Source organism: Ambystoma mexicanum, chromosome 10, assembly GCF_040938575.1.
Source record: "Ambystoma mexicanum isolate Mex_15411 chromosome 10, UKY_AmexF1_1, whole genome shotgun sequence".
Taxonomy (NCBI): Eukaryota; Metazoa; Chordata; class Amphibia; order Caudata; family Ambystomatidae; genus Ambystoma; species Ambystoma mexicanum.
The window spans coordinates 601,443,261-601,458,564 of record NC_090932.1 but is presented as its reverse complement, the minus strand read 5'-3'; the positions used below and the strand labels follow the sequence as shown (position 1 = coordinate 601,458,564).

Below are 15,304 nucleotides of genomic sequence, written 5' to 3'. Positions count from 1 at the left end.
GTCTTGTTTCTTCCCCCTGTATGCCACCAACAGCATAGTGGCGATATCTGTATTCTTCATGGGTTTGAGTTGCTTAGTCATGGTGTTGCTGCTCCTGGACAGGGCGGCGGGGAACGGGGAGTCGCCGGGTGGGCTGGGGCACCCCAGGAGTGGTATCGGGTACCCTGAGAGTCCGACTATGTATGAGCTGGAGTGAGGTGCAAGCAGGCGGGGGGGAGTGAGGTGCAAGCAGGCGGGGGGGCCTCCGTCTATTTAAGGGTAAAGGAGAGGTGCCCCGTATACTGTGGGCTGTAATGGGACAGCGGGAGATCCGGGGGTATCCTGCTTGTAGACGCTGGGATTCAGAGGGATGCATCTAGGTCCCGGATGCAGAAGGGGTGAGGGAGATCCCCTCCACCGAGGTGTAAAGTGACCGGGAATGTCCACAGCGGGGGGGGGAGAGAGGGCACTGTCGCCGATTGGGCCGGGGTGCCCCTGGAGTGATGTTGGGAGCCTCGGGGGGGGCTTGATGAGGTTGTAGGGCACGGAGTAAATCGGCACTTCAGCGCCCTCCGGCCAGGACAGGGCCCTCCTGTGGGGACGGTTATGTGTTGTGTTGCAGCCCCCAGAGGGGGCCCCACTCACCGCACCGGGGCTCTGGAGGATTGTGTTGCCTTCCTAAGAGTGATGAAGGTGATAGGATAGGGCTATCCCTGTCCAGTGTCAGACAGTCAATCGTTGGCACCTCGGCATGGGGGGGGGGGCGATGAGTTGCTGAGTGGGCCGGGGCTCCCCAGGAATAGATGAGAAGTGCGTAGGATCCAGAGGGTCAGTTTGCCGGGGGGGGGGGGTGGACGCCGGCCCTCCACTAGGTTTAGAATGTTCGCCCCACAGGAGTCCAGGGTGCAGGCGGGCACGGGCCTCAGGCAGGGAGATCCCAAATGAGCCCTCACTAGGCTTTCACCGTGTTCGCTGGACTTCATCAGCTGCCATCTCGTTCTTTACCAGGCATTTATTGGGGCTTGGAACAAGGAGCTACACGCACCCCACCGTCGCAGGAGAGGCGCGTGGGAGCGCGAACAGCTGGGTCGTGTTAGGAGTCCAGACCCGAAGCCTGTGAGCCGCCGCCGCCGCCGCCACCGCCAGCCAGAGCGGGACCATGGATTGAGGCGGGCAGGCCCCGCGTATGAGCCCGGGCTGCCCTGTGCCAGGATCGGGAGCCTCAGAGCCCAGGTGTAGAGGCCCGAAGGATGTCAGGCGAGGCGGGCGACAGGCAGGCAAGCGGTAAGCCGGGCAGCGCACCCTCAGCGTGCGTCGCGCCCAGATGTTCAGCCGCTCACCATGCGGCGGGCGGGGCAGCGCCTCCACGAGTCCTGTGTCCGGGGGGCACCAGAGCCGCTTCAGCTATGCAGCAGGGAGCACTCCGCAGTGTTGCTGGGTCCTGGGGTCATCGGCCCCCACTCGCCCTCCGGGTCCTCTCTGCTCCTCCTCTGCCCGCCGGGCCTCCATCCGCCATCTTGGAGTCACCAACACCGGCGGACTCATTTTGGCACTGGCTGTGCTTGAAGCGTTCCTGGTTCAGCAGCCGGGACATCTGACATTTTGGGATACAGGGACCGCCTGATTTCTTACGCGGCAGCGGGCTCCCCACGGAGGCCGTTAAAAGAACGACCACATCGATGGCGCTCTTGGCCATGCCCAAGCATAACGTTTTTAACTAATACCGCTATCTACAGGGAGCTTCAAGTCCTTTCAGCCGAATGGCAGGGGTCGTTCGATATTGCCAGGACCCTAAAGCTTACTTATCTCAATGGATTTTTTTTTTAAACCATCCTCTGCTACCACGTGAACTGGGTGATCCCCAGCCTTTTAAGATGAGTAGCAATACCTGTGAGATGGATGGGGATGCAGACTTTATTCATACATCAATAATCGAAACGACTCGGGTAGTTGGCAAAAAGAATAACTGTTTTAATATCAATGATCTAAAACTGGGAGTACAACGGACATCAAGGGATGTCTTGGCGCAAATTCTCTCAATGCATCTTAGACAAAAGCACTCTTTTTATAACACAAAATCGTCATTGATGACATCTATCTACGTATTACTAAAGTCATCCTATGTGGCAAACTACAAACACCTATTGAAGAAAGTGATAGGGTCTAAGTGAATATCTAAGTATAAATTCTATACTAGTATGGGACAGTGAGTGAAAGTAATTGGTTAAACATCAGCTGGGGCAACTAAGCCCTCCCTTCAAAATGGCCACTATGAACATCACTAAATACACGACTTCCCATTGGCTACACAAACTATAGGACCCCTTATTACGTGGTCACCTACAATTGGTTGGCACTCTAACCTCCGTCAGCACTTTTCCACCCACGATGGCAGCACGCACGCTGGGCTTCCAGGTGCTGTGAGCTCGTCTTAACCATAGCTTCCCACCAATTAGCATATTCATCTATCATCACCTCAGTGGTTTGTGTCAATTAGGACTTTGAACTTGTCCTTGGGAGTGTTCTTGGCTCTGGAGAATTCAGGGGAGTGAAGGCGCACTCTGCCCTCATGCGTAGGTGTGACCATTATGTTCGTCCAACTTCATCCTTCCATGTGACTGAAGACCACAAAATCGAGCGTTTTGTGTATTAAAATATTAGTTTCTAATAGACCTCTGACGTCTTCCTTGGTTTATTCATGCCTTCTGAACAGGAGTTTTGTTATTTTACATGATTTGGATCCAATGTCTGCTCACTCCAGCCTGATAAGACATTGGCTTCTTGGCTTGGCGTCATGTCTCGTCCAGCCTTGCCTTTCTGAGATTCACTTTTTAATTCATTTGTTTTCTTACTGCGACACACTGGAAAATAGGTCTTCCTTTTTTAGCCCAGCTCCGCTATAATTCGTAGTGGAAACATCCAATCTTTACTCACGTATGCATATATGTATATATTGCTTCCAGGATTCTCTTTGGTATCGGTATTCTCACTGGTACCACACGTGTCTCACACTCTGGTTCCCAACATATAAGCAATATGGGTGACGTGGTTGAGGTAGGGGCATGCAAGAAATTAAATTGGTGCAAGCACCCAACCATAGGCAAACAAAGTGACCTGTTTTTCCAAACTGATGCTACCAACACCATTGCAAAAGCACTTGTGCGATCTCCCTCTCCTTCCACTAACAAACCAAACCCTCTTATTTTCAGATCCGCCAGATCGCCTGGAGACCATGCAAATGGCTGCCATGCCCAGTATTAATCCCACTAACCTAAAATACAGACATGATCCTGTTTTTCACTTTACAGTGTATCCTCATTATGTCTAGTAACCTAGTATGCCCCCCCACCATGCCCAATGATATGTTTCCTTGATTTTAATGGTCTGATAAATCGACATGTATGCTGGAATTGGATGAGCTCTTCATCCATATATACTCATTTGTATGTTAAACTTTTATTTGTAAGAGATGGTTCTCATATGATATGTTTCAGAATTATATTTCCTAATACTGTCGCTGTGTCCTGCCCACTGATATACCTTGCCATTGATGTATATCCTCATATGAGCGTCTTTCTGTCAAGTGTGCATTTTGATTTCGTGTTGTCATTGGGCTTGTGGTGGTGCAAGGGGGACTGCAGGGTCTCAATAAGAGCAGAATACCTCAGTAGAATTTCCACTAGTCTAAGATCAGATGGACATGATTTCAAAAGGATATTCAGGGATTCCGGGGCAGGGCCCAAGTGTTTTTTCCTCTAGAGCACCAGGAGTCTTGGAGATTGGTGATGTAATGGAGGACGAGGCAGTAAGTATTTTTCACTATAGATTGTGTTTATTTTATAGATCATTTGTTAGGCGCGCATACAACATAATTGTGTTTCCAAGTGCTGCAAGGCAAATGGGAAGGGAACAAGGGGAGTAAATGCATTGCAAAAGAACAGGGAGCATGAAATATGCAAATATGGTCCTACCAGGCCTTGTGGCCTTTGGAAGTGCAAGTGCAGTGAAGAGAAGGGATGGAGGGAAGGAAGGGGCGGATGGGGAATTAAGGATGGTCAAGTGCTTGTGACCCCGCAAGGGAAGTGCAGGGGGTGCGAGGGAGGAGTCCACTGGCTAAGTGCTGTTAGGAAAGATCCCAAGGAGTGGGATGCACAGCCATGATGCAGATACTGATGTTTACTTGGCAGAGGACCTGGTAACCTGTACGATTCATGAAGGTACCAGGCCACCTGTCTCTGTGGCAGAGGGGTGATTAGCAGGGAAGGGAAAGAGAGAAAGCGGTAGAGAAAAGCAGAGGTTCCAGCCTGAGGGGCAGAGAGGCTGTTCCAGGGAGAGGCACCAGTCGATGAGAGAGCCCTGCCCCCCACCCCACACTCTCTTATTGGAGAAGCGTTAAACAATCAGAGAGTTGGAGTTAGAGGAGTGGAGGGCTGTAGCAGGGGAGTATTTATGGAGGGAAGAGTTGGAGATAGCATGGTCCCAGACAACAGAAACCCTTGTGGATAATGCAGAGGGTCTTAAATGTGTTCCTTGCAGCCACCAGGAGCCAGTGGAGAGATTGTAGGGCTGGAGAGATACGGTTCCTGGGCTTGAGGCCAAGGATAATTCTTGCAGCCATATTCTGGATTAGCTGAATGGGGTGTAGAGGTCATTAGCTGCGCACCATAGATGGATAGCAAACAGGCAGTCGGGAATGAGAGAGGAGGAAGAGGAAGTTGTAGAGGGAAGTTTGAAGGAAAGCTGTGTGTCATTTGCATAACACTGGAAATGAGGAGAGAAGGAGATCATCAAGTGACCGAGAGGGGCGAGATAGATGTTGGAGCCATGGCGATAGGATAGAGCCCTGGGGGACACCACAGCTAGAAAGGATAGTGTGATTGAATGTGTGAAAGGCAGAGGAGAGATCAAGGAGAATAAGAACAGCAGGAGAATTAGAATCGAGGTTTGCAGGCATGTCTTCACAGGTGTTCAGGAGGCAGGTTTCCTTGCCTCTGGATGCCCGTAATCCAGATTGATGTTTATGGAGGCAACCAACGAGTTCAGTATGGAGTGTCAGTTGGGGGAGGCCCAACTTTTCCAGCTGTTTACCCAGGAAGGGGGTGGTGGAGATGGGGCAATAGTTAGCCGAGCAGGAAGGGTCAGCAGACGGCTTCTTTAGGAGAGGGGTGCACAAGGGAGTGCTTGAGGGAAGGAGCCAGTGGTGAATGATTGGTTACAGAAGTCAGCAAAGTCCGGTGCGATGGAGGAGATGTCCTTAATGTCTCTAGAAGAGCAGGGGAGCACCGGTTTGGATGAAACCTTCATAGAGCGGACATCTTTAGCTACCTCATCAGGTGTTATGGGCATGAAGGAGGAGAGTGCAAGGGGTTGAGAGGGGGGCAGGGGATGCAGGACTGTGAACAGGAATGGAGGTGGTGAAGAGTGAAGACAGGATGTCCTGAGTTTTAGAGGTGAAATGGGAGGCCAGCGTGGTGCAGAAAGCATGGCACGGAGGGAGAGAGGTAGAGACTGCGGTTGGATTGGCAAGTTCCTTTCAGATTTCTGCTGTTTTATTAGTGGCTTCAGAGATGCACGCTTGGATGTGGGCCCTCTTCTTAGAGCAAATAGAGAAGTTATAATACCTTTGGAGCAGACGACAGGCCGGTTTGTCAGAGTATGAACCCGAAGTCTGCCACTTTTGTTTAGCAACTTTCCACTTGCGTTTCACGGATGCCAGAACGGAATCATACCAGCTAGCTGTTGCATTTAGAGTCGGGTTTCAAGCGGATCCTCATGACTGGGGCAAGGATGTAGAGGGTGTTGGAAATGGAGAGGTAGAGATTAGCAAGGACAGAGTCTGAGGAAGAGTCAGGGGTGGGAGGGGGAATAAAAGTGTAAGCAAAAGTAGCGACTGACACTCGCTTCATCTGTCAAATGACGGCGAAGGAGGCTGGCTGTGCAGGGGCGGCTCAGACAAAGGACCCAAATGGGAGGATCAGAGAGAGTGGTCAGACATGGAGAGGGGAGTGGTGACTGGTTTAGAGATTGGTATTTCCTCATAGATGAGGACATCCAAAGTGTGTCCTGCTGAGTGGGTTGGACCGGAAGGAAGAATAGTGAGAGAGAGAGAGAGAGAGGGAGTTGCAGAGGTCACGGAACAGTGAGGTGGCTGGTTCAGGGGAGTTGAGGTGGATGTTGAAGTCTCTGAGGAGGAGTTTGGAGGAAGAGGTCAGGAGGGAGGAGGTGAGGTATACCCATTCAGAGTAGAAGAGAGAGATCGGGCCGGGGGGCCTGTAGATGGTAGCAAAGGTGATTGAGAGAGTAGGAGAGACCCATAGCCGAAAGATGAGGCATTCAAAAGAGGAATAGGTTTGAGTGGGGATGATGGCGGTGGGGACACACTCAGGGAAAATAAGGGCAACGCCACCTTTGGGCCGATTGGGCCTTGGTTTGGAGAGGATTTTGTAGCCCTTAGGAAGGATCGTGTCAGGAGTAGTGACCGAGCTGGCATTGAACCACGTCTCGGTAAGAGCGAGGACGTAGAGGTCAAAGTCTTCAAGAAGGTGGCAGATATCGGAGGCATGTTTGGCAGCGAAACAAGCGTTCAGAGTAGCTAAGGGAAGCTGATTGCCACCTTTGAAAGTTTTCTGTGGAGGGGTACAGGGGCGTTGTACTCCCATGGGTGGTGGTGTGGAGGTTAGAGAGGAGGAAAGTGTAGCAGGAGATGGGAGGATGTTAATGAGAGAGGGCAGGCGTCGGTCAAGAAAGAGAAGAGTAGGTTGAGCACCTTGGACCACGATAGCGCGTTGTGGTAGACAATAATGCATTTAGAGGATGAGAAATATGCCAAGAGTACTTCCCATCTGGTGCCACAATTGATGGGTGAGGAGGAGAAAGAGGAAGGAGTGGAAAGCAGGTGGAGAGTCCAAAGGCCCGGGGAGGGGACTGAGAAGAGAATGTTTGTAATGATCTGTCTGGAAGTAGCATTGACTTGGGTATCTGCAATAGGTAGGCCTGGGTTGGCGGACAAGAAAGCTTTTAAGCTTTTTTTCTGCCAGACTTCATGAGAGAGTTAGGATAGGTCAGAGAGTAGCAGTTAGAATAGATAGGTGAGATAGAGTGTGCCATCTGTTTGGTGAGGGAGGGAAGCCAATGTTGTAGCCAACGTGAAACATTTGTACTGCAATAACCCAACTGTACAGACAAGAGGACATGTGTTGAATGTATCTTTGACATATATATATGACAATTGTGCATGTGATTGCATGCTGTTCAGTGTGCATGGGTTCTGCACAAAGTATAGCACAGCCCTGAACTGTAGACCATTGCTCTAGGGGTTGATGGACTATAATACTCATTCCCCTCTTGTGCTGCAACCCATAGAATACAGCTGAGTCCTATGAAAAATGTGGCTCAGCTATCACATAGTTACTGACAAAGCAGCCCTCTCTGTGCCAAAAACACAATGCTTTGCCTGATAGTAATCCTTGCTAGTAATTGCTTAGTGGCCTAATTCTAATTACCATTAGCAAGCCACTTCCATCATTGCCACCCACCTTCTCGGTCATCCGACCTATGAAGCGGGTGTCAGTTGAGGCTTTCGCCGCCACTTTCTCACTCCCCCTCACCCTTTAACTGACTCTCGCCCTGACACAGCCCTTTCCATGCTCCACTCTGCTATTTCTGATACTCTTGATATTGTTGCCCCTGTCATGAGAATCCGCTTTAAGCCCAAAGCCAAGTGCAACTCCTGGTATGACTCAGACCTCATCACCCTTGAACACAAGTGCAGGGTGGCCGAGAGGAAATGGCGGGCTTCATGTACATCCTCTGACAAACTGGCCTGCCGCCTGCTCCAAAGGCAATACTGACTCTGTCCTCACCAAGAAGAGAGCTCATATCCAATCCCGCATCTCTGCGGCATCTAACAACTCGGCTGAACTCTTTAAAATCTGCAAGGAACTGGCCAATCCTGCCGCAGTCTCTACCTCTCCTGTTCCTTCCCAGGCCCTCTGCACGGCACTGGCTTCTCACTTCATCTCTAAAACGCAGGACATCCTGTCCTCACTCTCCTCCTTTCCCCTCCCTCCACCCCCTGCTCTTCGTCAAGCACTCCTGCAGCCACCTCTCCTCTCTCCTTCTCCACCTTTCCCCTGTTCTCCGCAGACAAGGTTTCTAGACTAGTCCAATCTATGAAAGTCTTGTCAAAACAGGTTCACCCCTATTCCTCCAAAACCATCAAGGACCACATCGACTCCCTGGCTCCTGCCCTGGCCGACTTCTGCAACCACTTCTTCGTCACTGGAGTCTTCCCATTCCCCCTGAAGCACTCCCTTGTGCACCCTCCTCTTAAGAAACCCTCTGCCGACCCCTCCTGCCTGGCTAACTATCGCCCTATCTCCATCACTCCCTTCTTGGGCAAACTCCTTGAAAAGTTGGCCATCTCCCGGCTTAATTTCCACACTGAATCTGTTGGTTGTCTTCATGACCATCAGTCTGGCTTCAGAGCTGCCAGAAGCACGGAAACTGCTCTCCTGAACATCTGTGAAGACCTGCTCTCCAACCTTGATTCTAACACCCTGTGTCCTCATCTTGCTTGATCTCTCTTCTGCCTTTGACACGGTCCACCATGCTATCCTGCTCACTCTCTGTGATAACCTGGGTATCACTGGACAGGCCCTGGCGTGGCCGACTTCTTTCCTCTCTGACAGTCCCTCCCAGGTCCAACTTGGGTCCTTCCTCTCTATCTTTTTTTCCACCTGTGGTGTCCCCCAGGGGTCTAACTTCTCGCCCTGGTTGTTCAACCAATACCTGGCGCTTCTTCCCACCGCATTGCCACTCTTTGCCCCATCTTTCAGTGCTATGCGGATGACACTCAGCTAATTTTCAGGCTACCTTCGGCCACCTGTTCTCCGTCTTTCATTACTGTCTGCTATCCAGGAGTGGTGTGCCGCCAATGACCTCTACCTTAATGCCAGTAAGACTGAGATGCTCCTCATCGGCACACCCACTCCCTCCTTTCCTGTTGCTCTCTGGCCGGCCTCTCTTGGCCCTCTTCCTGCTCCCACCTGCCAGGCTAAAAACCTTGGGGTCGTCTTCAACTCCACACTCTGCTTCTCTCCTCACATCTCTAACGTCGCTAAGAAGTCGCACTACCAGCTGCACCTCCTCTGAGGTATTCTTCCTTTCCGCTCCTTCCCCCAGAAGCACACTGTCTCCAGAGTTCTGGTTCTCTCTAGGCTGGACTATTGCAAAAGCCTCTTTCTAAATCTGTCTGCCTCTACTCTCCGCTCTCTGCAACTCATCCAGAACAGGACTGCAAGACTTGTCCTTGGCCTCAAGCCCAGGGATCGTATCTCTCCAGGACTGAAATCTCTGCACTGGCTCCCAGTGGCTGCGAAGATTAAGTTAAAAATCCTCTGCATTGTCCACACGGCCTTCTGGGGACTGGGGCCTCAATACCTTCAACTCTCTCTTCCTAAATATCTTCCTTCTCGAGCTCTTTGACCCTGAGGGAGTTGGAGACGGATGAGCAGTCGCTTCTCCAAGCAACGAGTTGGTGGTAGATCTTTCTTCTTCTGGGTCCTCCCTCTGGAACAGCCTCCCTGCCTCCCTGAAACTTGAGGAGTACCATCTCCGGTTCTGGAAGCACTTCAAAACGTTTCTTTGCTTCTGCTTTTTCTCCTCCTCTCCTCTGCTGACCTGGCTGAAACTGAAACTGCACTGGTTACCTGGTCACCCTCTGATCTCAGGCCCAGGTCCCTCCCCCGCCAGTCTCACACACCTGCACTGCCTGCCTGGCCACCCCCGCACTTGGGGACTATTTCTGTATCCCTACAGTCCCACTACCAGCACTTGACACCTGATTTCTTCACTTACCTTTGCACTTCCCACCTGCTGGCCGTTACTTTACTTATTGTTGTTATTCTATTCCTGTGTACTGCACTCTCCCGTCCTCCTTACCCCTGCACTTTCCCCTTCCCCCCCATCCCATGCACTTGCGCAATCTGAATGACACTTGGCCTAGTAGGATCATTGTCTGTCCTCCCTTCGTTCCCCCTCCCTGCCTCGTTGCGCCTTGAAACACTTGTGTATAGGCGCATTATAAATGCCATATCATATCATTCTCATGCAGTGTAATGCTTTTTTATCTTCATGTCTGCACATACTCTGATCTTCCGAAGAGCCTTCCACCACACAGCACTTCGTGGGGGAAAAAACATCACATTAAATAACTACTAACCGTCTCTCCAATTACTACTCAACCACTCTTCCTTCACTCCGTACCATGAGCTTCAAATTCACTCCTTGCACTACTATCTCTAACACTTGCAAAACTAACACACACACACTCACGTTGTGGTACCACTTACACTTACAATACCTCATATATTCCTGACAACTCCTCCATACTCTGCCGCTCCTTACTCCCTCCTGTTGGTCTCATGTTCTCTTGATTGCACACCGCCTCTTACGCTGACCTCACCTGAATAACCCATACATCCTGTTTCCTGTTGCCTACTTGTACACCCTCTTACTCTGCTGGTATTAGTTCTCCCTGCCTAGACAATCATGTCCGTCTTCCCTAACTGCTGGAACAGGTTAAAGAAAATAAGTCATAAGTGGTGGGCAATGCCCCCCCCCCCACTTTTTCTGCAGGATTCTGCCCCAGGAACAGCAATGGCAGCCAAACAAGGCAATTTTTTGTGTTTTCGGTTGTCCTCAATGGTAAGTTCCATGGGCGAGGACAGGTTTTTCTCCTCTTAGTCCTTTTGGTCTAGGGAGCTTGCACGTCATTGCACTGGCTTGGCAGTGTCCTTTGTAGCGCTGCAACATCCTCCTGTCTGCTGCGTATTCTCTATGCTGCTCTTTTCCACATCCTGGATCACAGATGCCTGCAGCGCACGTCTGCATGGGTGCTGCGGCTTCTCTTGGTGGGTTTGTCTCTTCCCGGGGCCGATCACTGATGTGGGTGGGCAGTGAACGGGTTTCTGCTTTCTTACCACAAATGTAGGACGCTCAATCTAGATTCACACTCTATTTAATTTTGGTTTTTTGCTTGGATGATGGCTCTCTAAAAGAAACCGAGAAATATTAGCAAGTATCTTGTATTTGAGGCATTGTGTGAGAGTGGTACTGCTGAGATGCATGCTGGCACGAGGGGGCAGGGGGACAGGAATTGTGGTTCTCAACTGCCACTGTCCACCTCAGGGATAGGACTGGATCTGGATTTCTATGTGGTGGGTCTCGCACCCCAGCTAAAATGGGTTCCCATCCCCTCATGACAAGGTCGGGGTACTGGCTTTGTCAAAGTAGCTAAAACATTTACATGTTGCACTGTACTCTCAGAGCTGAATTTTAGCAGCTTCTTCCCTCACATAGCCCCTCTGTCATTGGGCTTCCACATGCACCCGAACCCAACGATCACATCAGAAAGAAAACCCAAATGGATTGTTATCTTCCCACTCCACGGGAGAACTTACAAGATGTGTCTGTACTGTAGGAAAGAATATAACGTGGGTTGTTAGTTTTGTGAGTCCGATTCAATCTGTAATGCTAGGAAAGCATAGTTGATGTAGGATTGCAAACTACAGGACAGTAAGAAATATCAAATGACACATTTGCTAAATTAACACTCAACCTATTGCTGTTTTTACGAAACTATTTCTCCCGTTACTGTTTAGACCTAAACGCTGATTGATTCTCTCTTCTCTCTAGACTGTGCTGTCGAACGGAATAATGAAGAGACTTTTCGCTTTTCTTTTGTTGATCTCAATGGCTTTGTGCTCGGAGTCGCCACTCAGTAGCTCAACCCTTGAGGAGCTTGGCTCGGACATAGGAATCCAGGTATTCAACCAAGTAGTCAAAAACAAACCACGGCAGAATGTTCTGGTTTCGCCCCACGGGATTGCAGCAGTACTGGGAATGCTTCAGTTTGGCGCAGATGGCAAGACGAAAAAGCAGCTCACGGCAGTGATGCGGTACAACGTTCATGGTAAACTCACTACAGTTTTCTTTTAGTAGGACTTTATTAATGTTAATAGCAGATGGGTGAAAAAGACTGTATTAAACTCTCCCTGCCCGACAGTAACGTGCTCCCTTTCTCACACACGCTCTCACTTCATAGCTAAAACGAATGTGTGTCTTTGAGAAGGATCTGGTAAAGATTTTGCTGCTGTTGAGGTTTGTGGGCTGCCACGCATCTCCTAAAGATAATATGGTTGGTTCCAGACCTTCCTCGGGCGTTTCTTACTGCCCTGAACTTCTTTACAGGTTTCAAATCTATATGAGAAGTTTAGTGTTTAGAGCAGAAATCATGTGTAGTAAAAAGATTCAAACGTTGGCTTCAAAGAGAGAAATGGCTGCAGGAAGGGAATGTACTGTATATGTCATTTATAACCGCCTGTACACAAGTGTTTCTAAGTGCGACAAGACGAGGGGGAAATCAAGGGCAAAACGACGATCTTACTAGGCCTTGTGTCATTCAGATCGCGCAAGTAAATAGATAATTTAGCAAGAGGGACAATAATATGCATGCTTCATGTTGACATAATACAATGCTAAACTAATGTTAATGCTCATGTTGCAAGTGTGTCTAAGTGAAACATGCAAATCACCAGTTTAAAACTGGTTAGGCATATCCCTCTGGAGTACATAAAATAAGGTGGTGTTTTAAAAAAAAAAAAAAATGTTTGAGCTTGATACATGTGAGATTTCATGGTTGATTGTACCTCGGGCAGGATTAATGTTATTTCAAGTGTTTCCTGGTTTGGCTGCATCCTCCTGTGCATACAATGAGTACAATTTCACTGTGTAATGTTACAATGGGGAGAGTTAACCGGCAGCAAGATCTGAAAGGCCTGTACAATGTGGCCATTATAGCAGGAAAACGTTCAAGGGTCCTCATTTTACAGGGGGAGGGGAGGCATGAGTGGAGCAGGCCTCTATTCCTGCAGCAAGCCAGAACCTGTGAAATGCCAATGCAATGCCATTCTCTGCTGTTTAAAAAAATATATATTTTAAAAATGTTTGGAGGAAATGTTTTGGTGGTTTTGCGCTTACTGCCACTTGATTGTCTGCAGTCCACATACACTCTGACCTACCCCTCCCCCCGCCAGCTCTACAGAAACTCATCGACTTGCAACTATTAATTTAAGATTGTCGACAGGCTCCCCCCACCTCCTTTATTTCTTCTACATTTGGGAGGTTTGTTGAACTGAGAATGACCTGGAATTTCAGGTATTGGAGTTCAGTTGAATAATGTTAAAGGTATTTGTACAGCGCACCATCACCAACAGAGTTGGTCCCCAGGCGCTCTGGCGGATCTGCAAACGAGAAGGTGGGATGGGTTAGTAGGTGAAGCGGGAGAAGGATAGTGAGAGGAGTGGTGCTCTGTTGGCAGCTTCAACTCCGTATACACCGGGTGCTGAGCTTTGGTGCGAGTATCAGATCAATGTCAGTCATCGTGTGCTGTTGGTGCGGCTTATGTGTTGTTGCGGTGTTGTGAAGTGCATGCGGGTTGTTGTGCAAGAGATGGTTGTGTGAGATTTTTGAGTGAGATAAGTCTGCAGAAATGCTGATTTTTTTGTTAGTGGGTTATATGAAGTTTAACATGCTAACATTCAGAACTCTGTCCGAGTGTGGCGCTTGCCAATCCTCCCAATCTCATCATGGTGGGCGAAGGGGTTACGCCTGGCAGGGTTTTAGGTTTGTGTGAGGCGCTCCCTTTACTGTTCTAACGTGCTCTGTAAGTGTTCTAATTGCTCCTCGACATTCTATTCTAGCGAGCTCTGTAGGAGTTCTAATGCTGATGGATTGATTAGTGTGGGTTGGGTGTCTATTCTCCTCCTTGGGTGCTGGAGCTGGTGTTGTGGTCTCCTCTCACAAACTTTCTAGCTAAATGTGTCTGCTGGGGATTTTTGGTTATGGTACGGCCGGTTTTCAGCGCATGAGTCGGTTAAGGGCTTTCGTCTCGGTCTGAGTATTTGATCAGTCTATGGTGACCTCCTTTTGTGGCTATTTCCCATAATATCTTATGGTCTGTCGCAGGGTCCGTTCTTTGGGTTCTGTGTATGTCCATTTTGGGGGTGACCGAGGTTGGTGTTATTTTCATCGTTGTTCAACGGGGTGGGCATTCTAGTGCATCACTGTTGTAGTTACGCTGTGAAGAGCCATGATTTGAGGAGTTTCCTGAATGCTAGGTGGTTTGTTGTGTTCCGTATATTCTTAGGTAGGTTATTCCAGGTTTTCGGTGCCTGGTGAGAGAAAGAGGATCCTCTGAGTTTTCTTCTGTTATAGGGTTTTGGTTCCAGGCGGATGTCAGTGCTTGATATCAGTGTTCTTGTTGGTTGATGTAGGCGTAGTTTATCGCTTAGGAATTCTGCGCCTTGTTTGTGTATTGCTCTGTGCGTGATGCACATGGACTTGAACTTTATTAGCTGTTTTAATGGTAGCCAGTGTAGTATTTTTAGCATGGGTGTGATGTGTTCTCTTCTGGGTAGCTTGAGGAGGAGTCTGGCTGCCGCATTTTGTATGCGTTGTAGTTTTTTTTAGAAGTTGTTCGGGCATGCCCAGGTGTAGGCTATTGGCGTAATCTACTCTGGACATGATCAGAGCTGGTAAGTGGTCTGTTTTTAGACCTTGGATACCTTCTCGCATGCCTCCCTTTTTGTCCTTCCTGCCAGCCCAACCTCCGTTGGTCCATCAACCGAGGCATTGCATGTTTTCAGGATGCTAATCTATGCATCCTGTGTAAACTAGGAGACATGAAAAAGTGAGAAAAAAATTGACCACAGACAGGACGCTAAAACATCACATACTGCCGAAACCTGCAAACAACCACTTTTCTTTGCTGCTAGAGTCCGTAGGGGTGCAGCACCAGAGGCAATACATTCTAGAGTCCACAAACTCCATCACATAATTTGTTAACCCAGATGATGTTGCTGACCAGTAAAGCGCTTATACACAAGTGAAGTGCTTCAAAGCGCTGAGTCAGGGTCTTCAATTTATTTAATGTAGAGTCCCGGCTTGGTACCAAAACACTGGAAACCTTCATAACAAAGTGAGTAGGCTTTTTCATCACTAATATAGCTGCTAATTGTGGTGTCATGACGTTTTGTGTCCTGACACAGAGCCGAGAATAAAGAGGCCCGTTTTGCGCCCGTGCGGCAGATCGGAACAGGGCCTGTCATCCACCACCATCAGTCAGTGCTTCATTGCGCATCCTGCTCCGCCCCGCGCTTAGGCCGCACAGAGCCCCATAAAACTGGCGATGAGGGCTGTGGACCCTGACGTGTGCATTCTGATTGAGGATTCTACTGCATCCGAGCCTCAGCTCCACACGGAG

At 49.3% G+C, this 15,304-nt stretch overlaps 1 protein-coding gene across 1 annotated transcript in view; it reads left to right on the top strand.

Annotated features, from left to right (window-relative positions):
- Positions 1-15,304, top strand: part of SERPINE2 (serpin family E member 2) — a 641,152-nt gene that overhangs the window by 81,955 nt on the left and 543,893 nt on the right. The window contains exon 2 of the mRNA XM_069618158.1: positions 11,677-11,953. Coding sequence (XP_069474259.1) covers positions 11,677-11,953 — 277 coding nt within the window. The remainder of the gene's footprint in view (positions 1-11,676; positions 11,954-15,304) is intronic.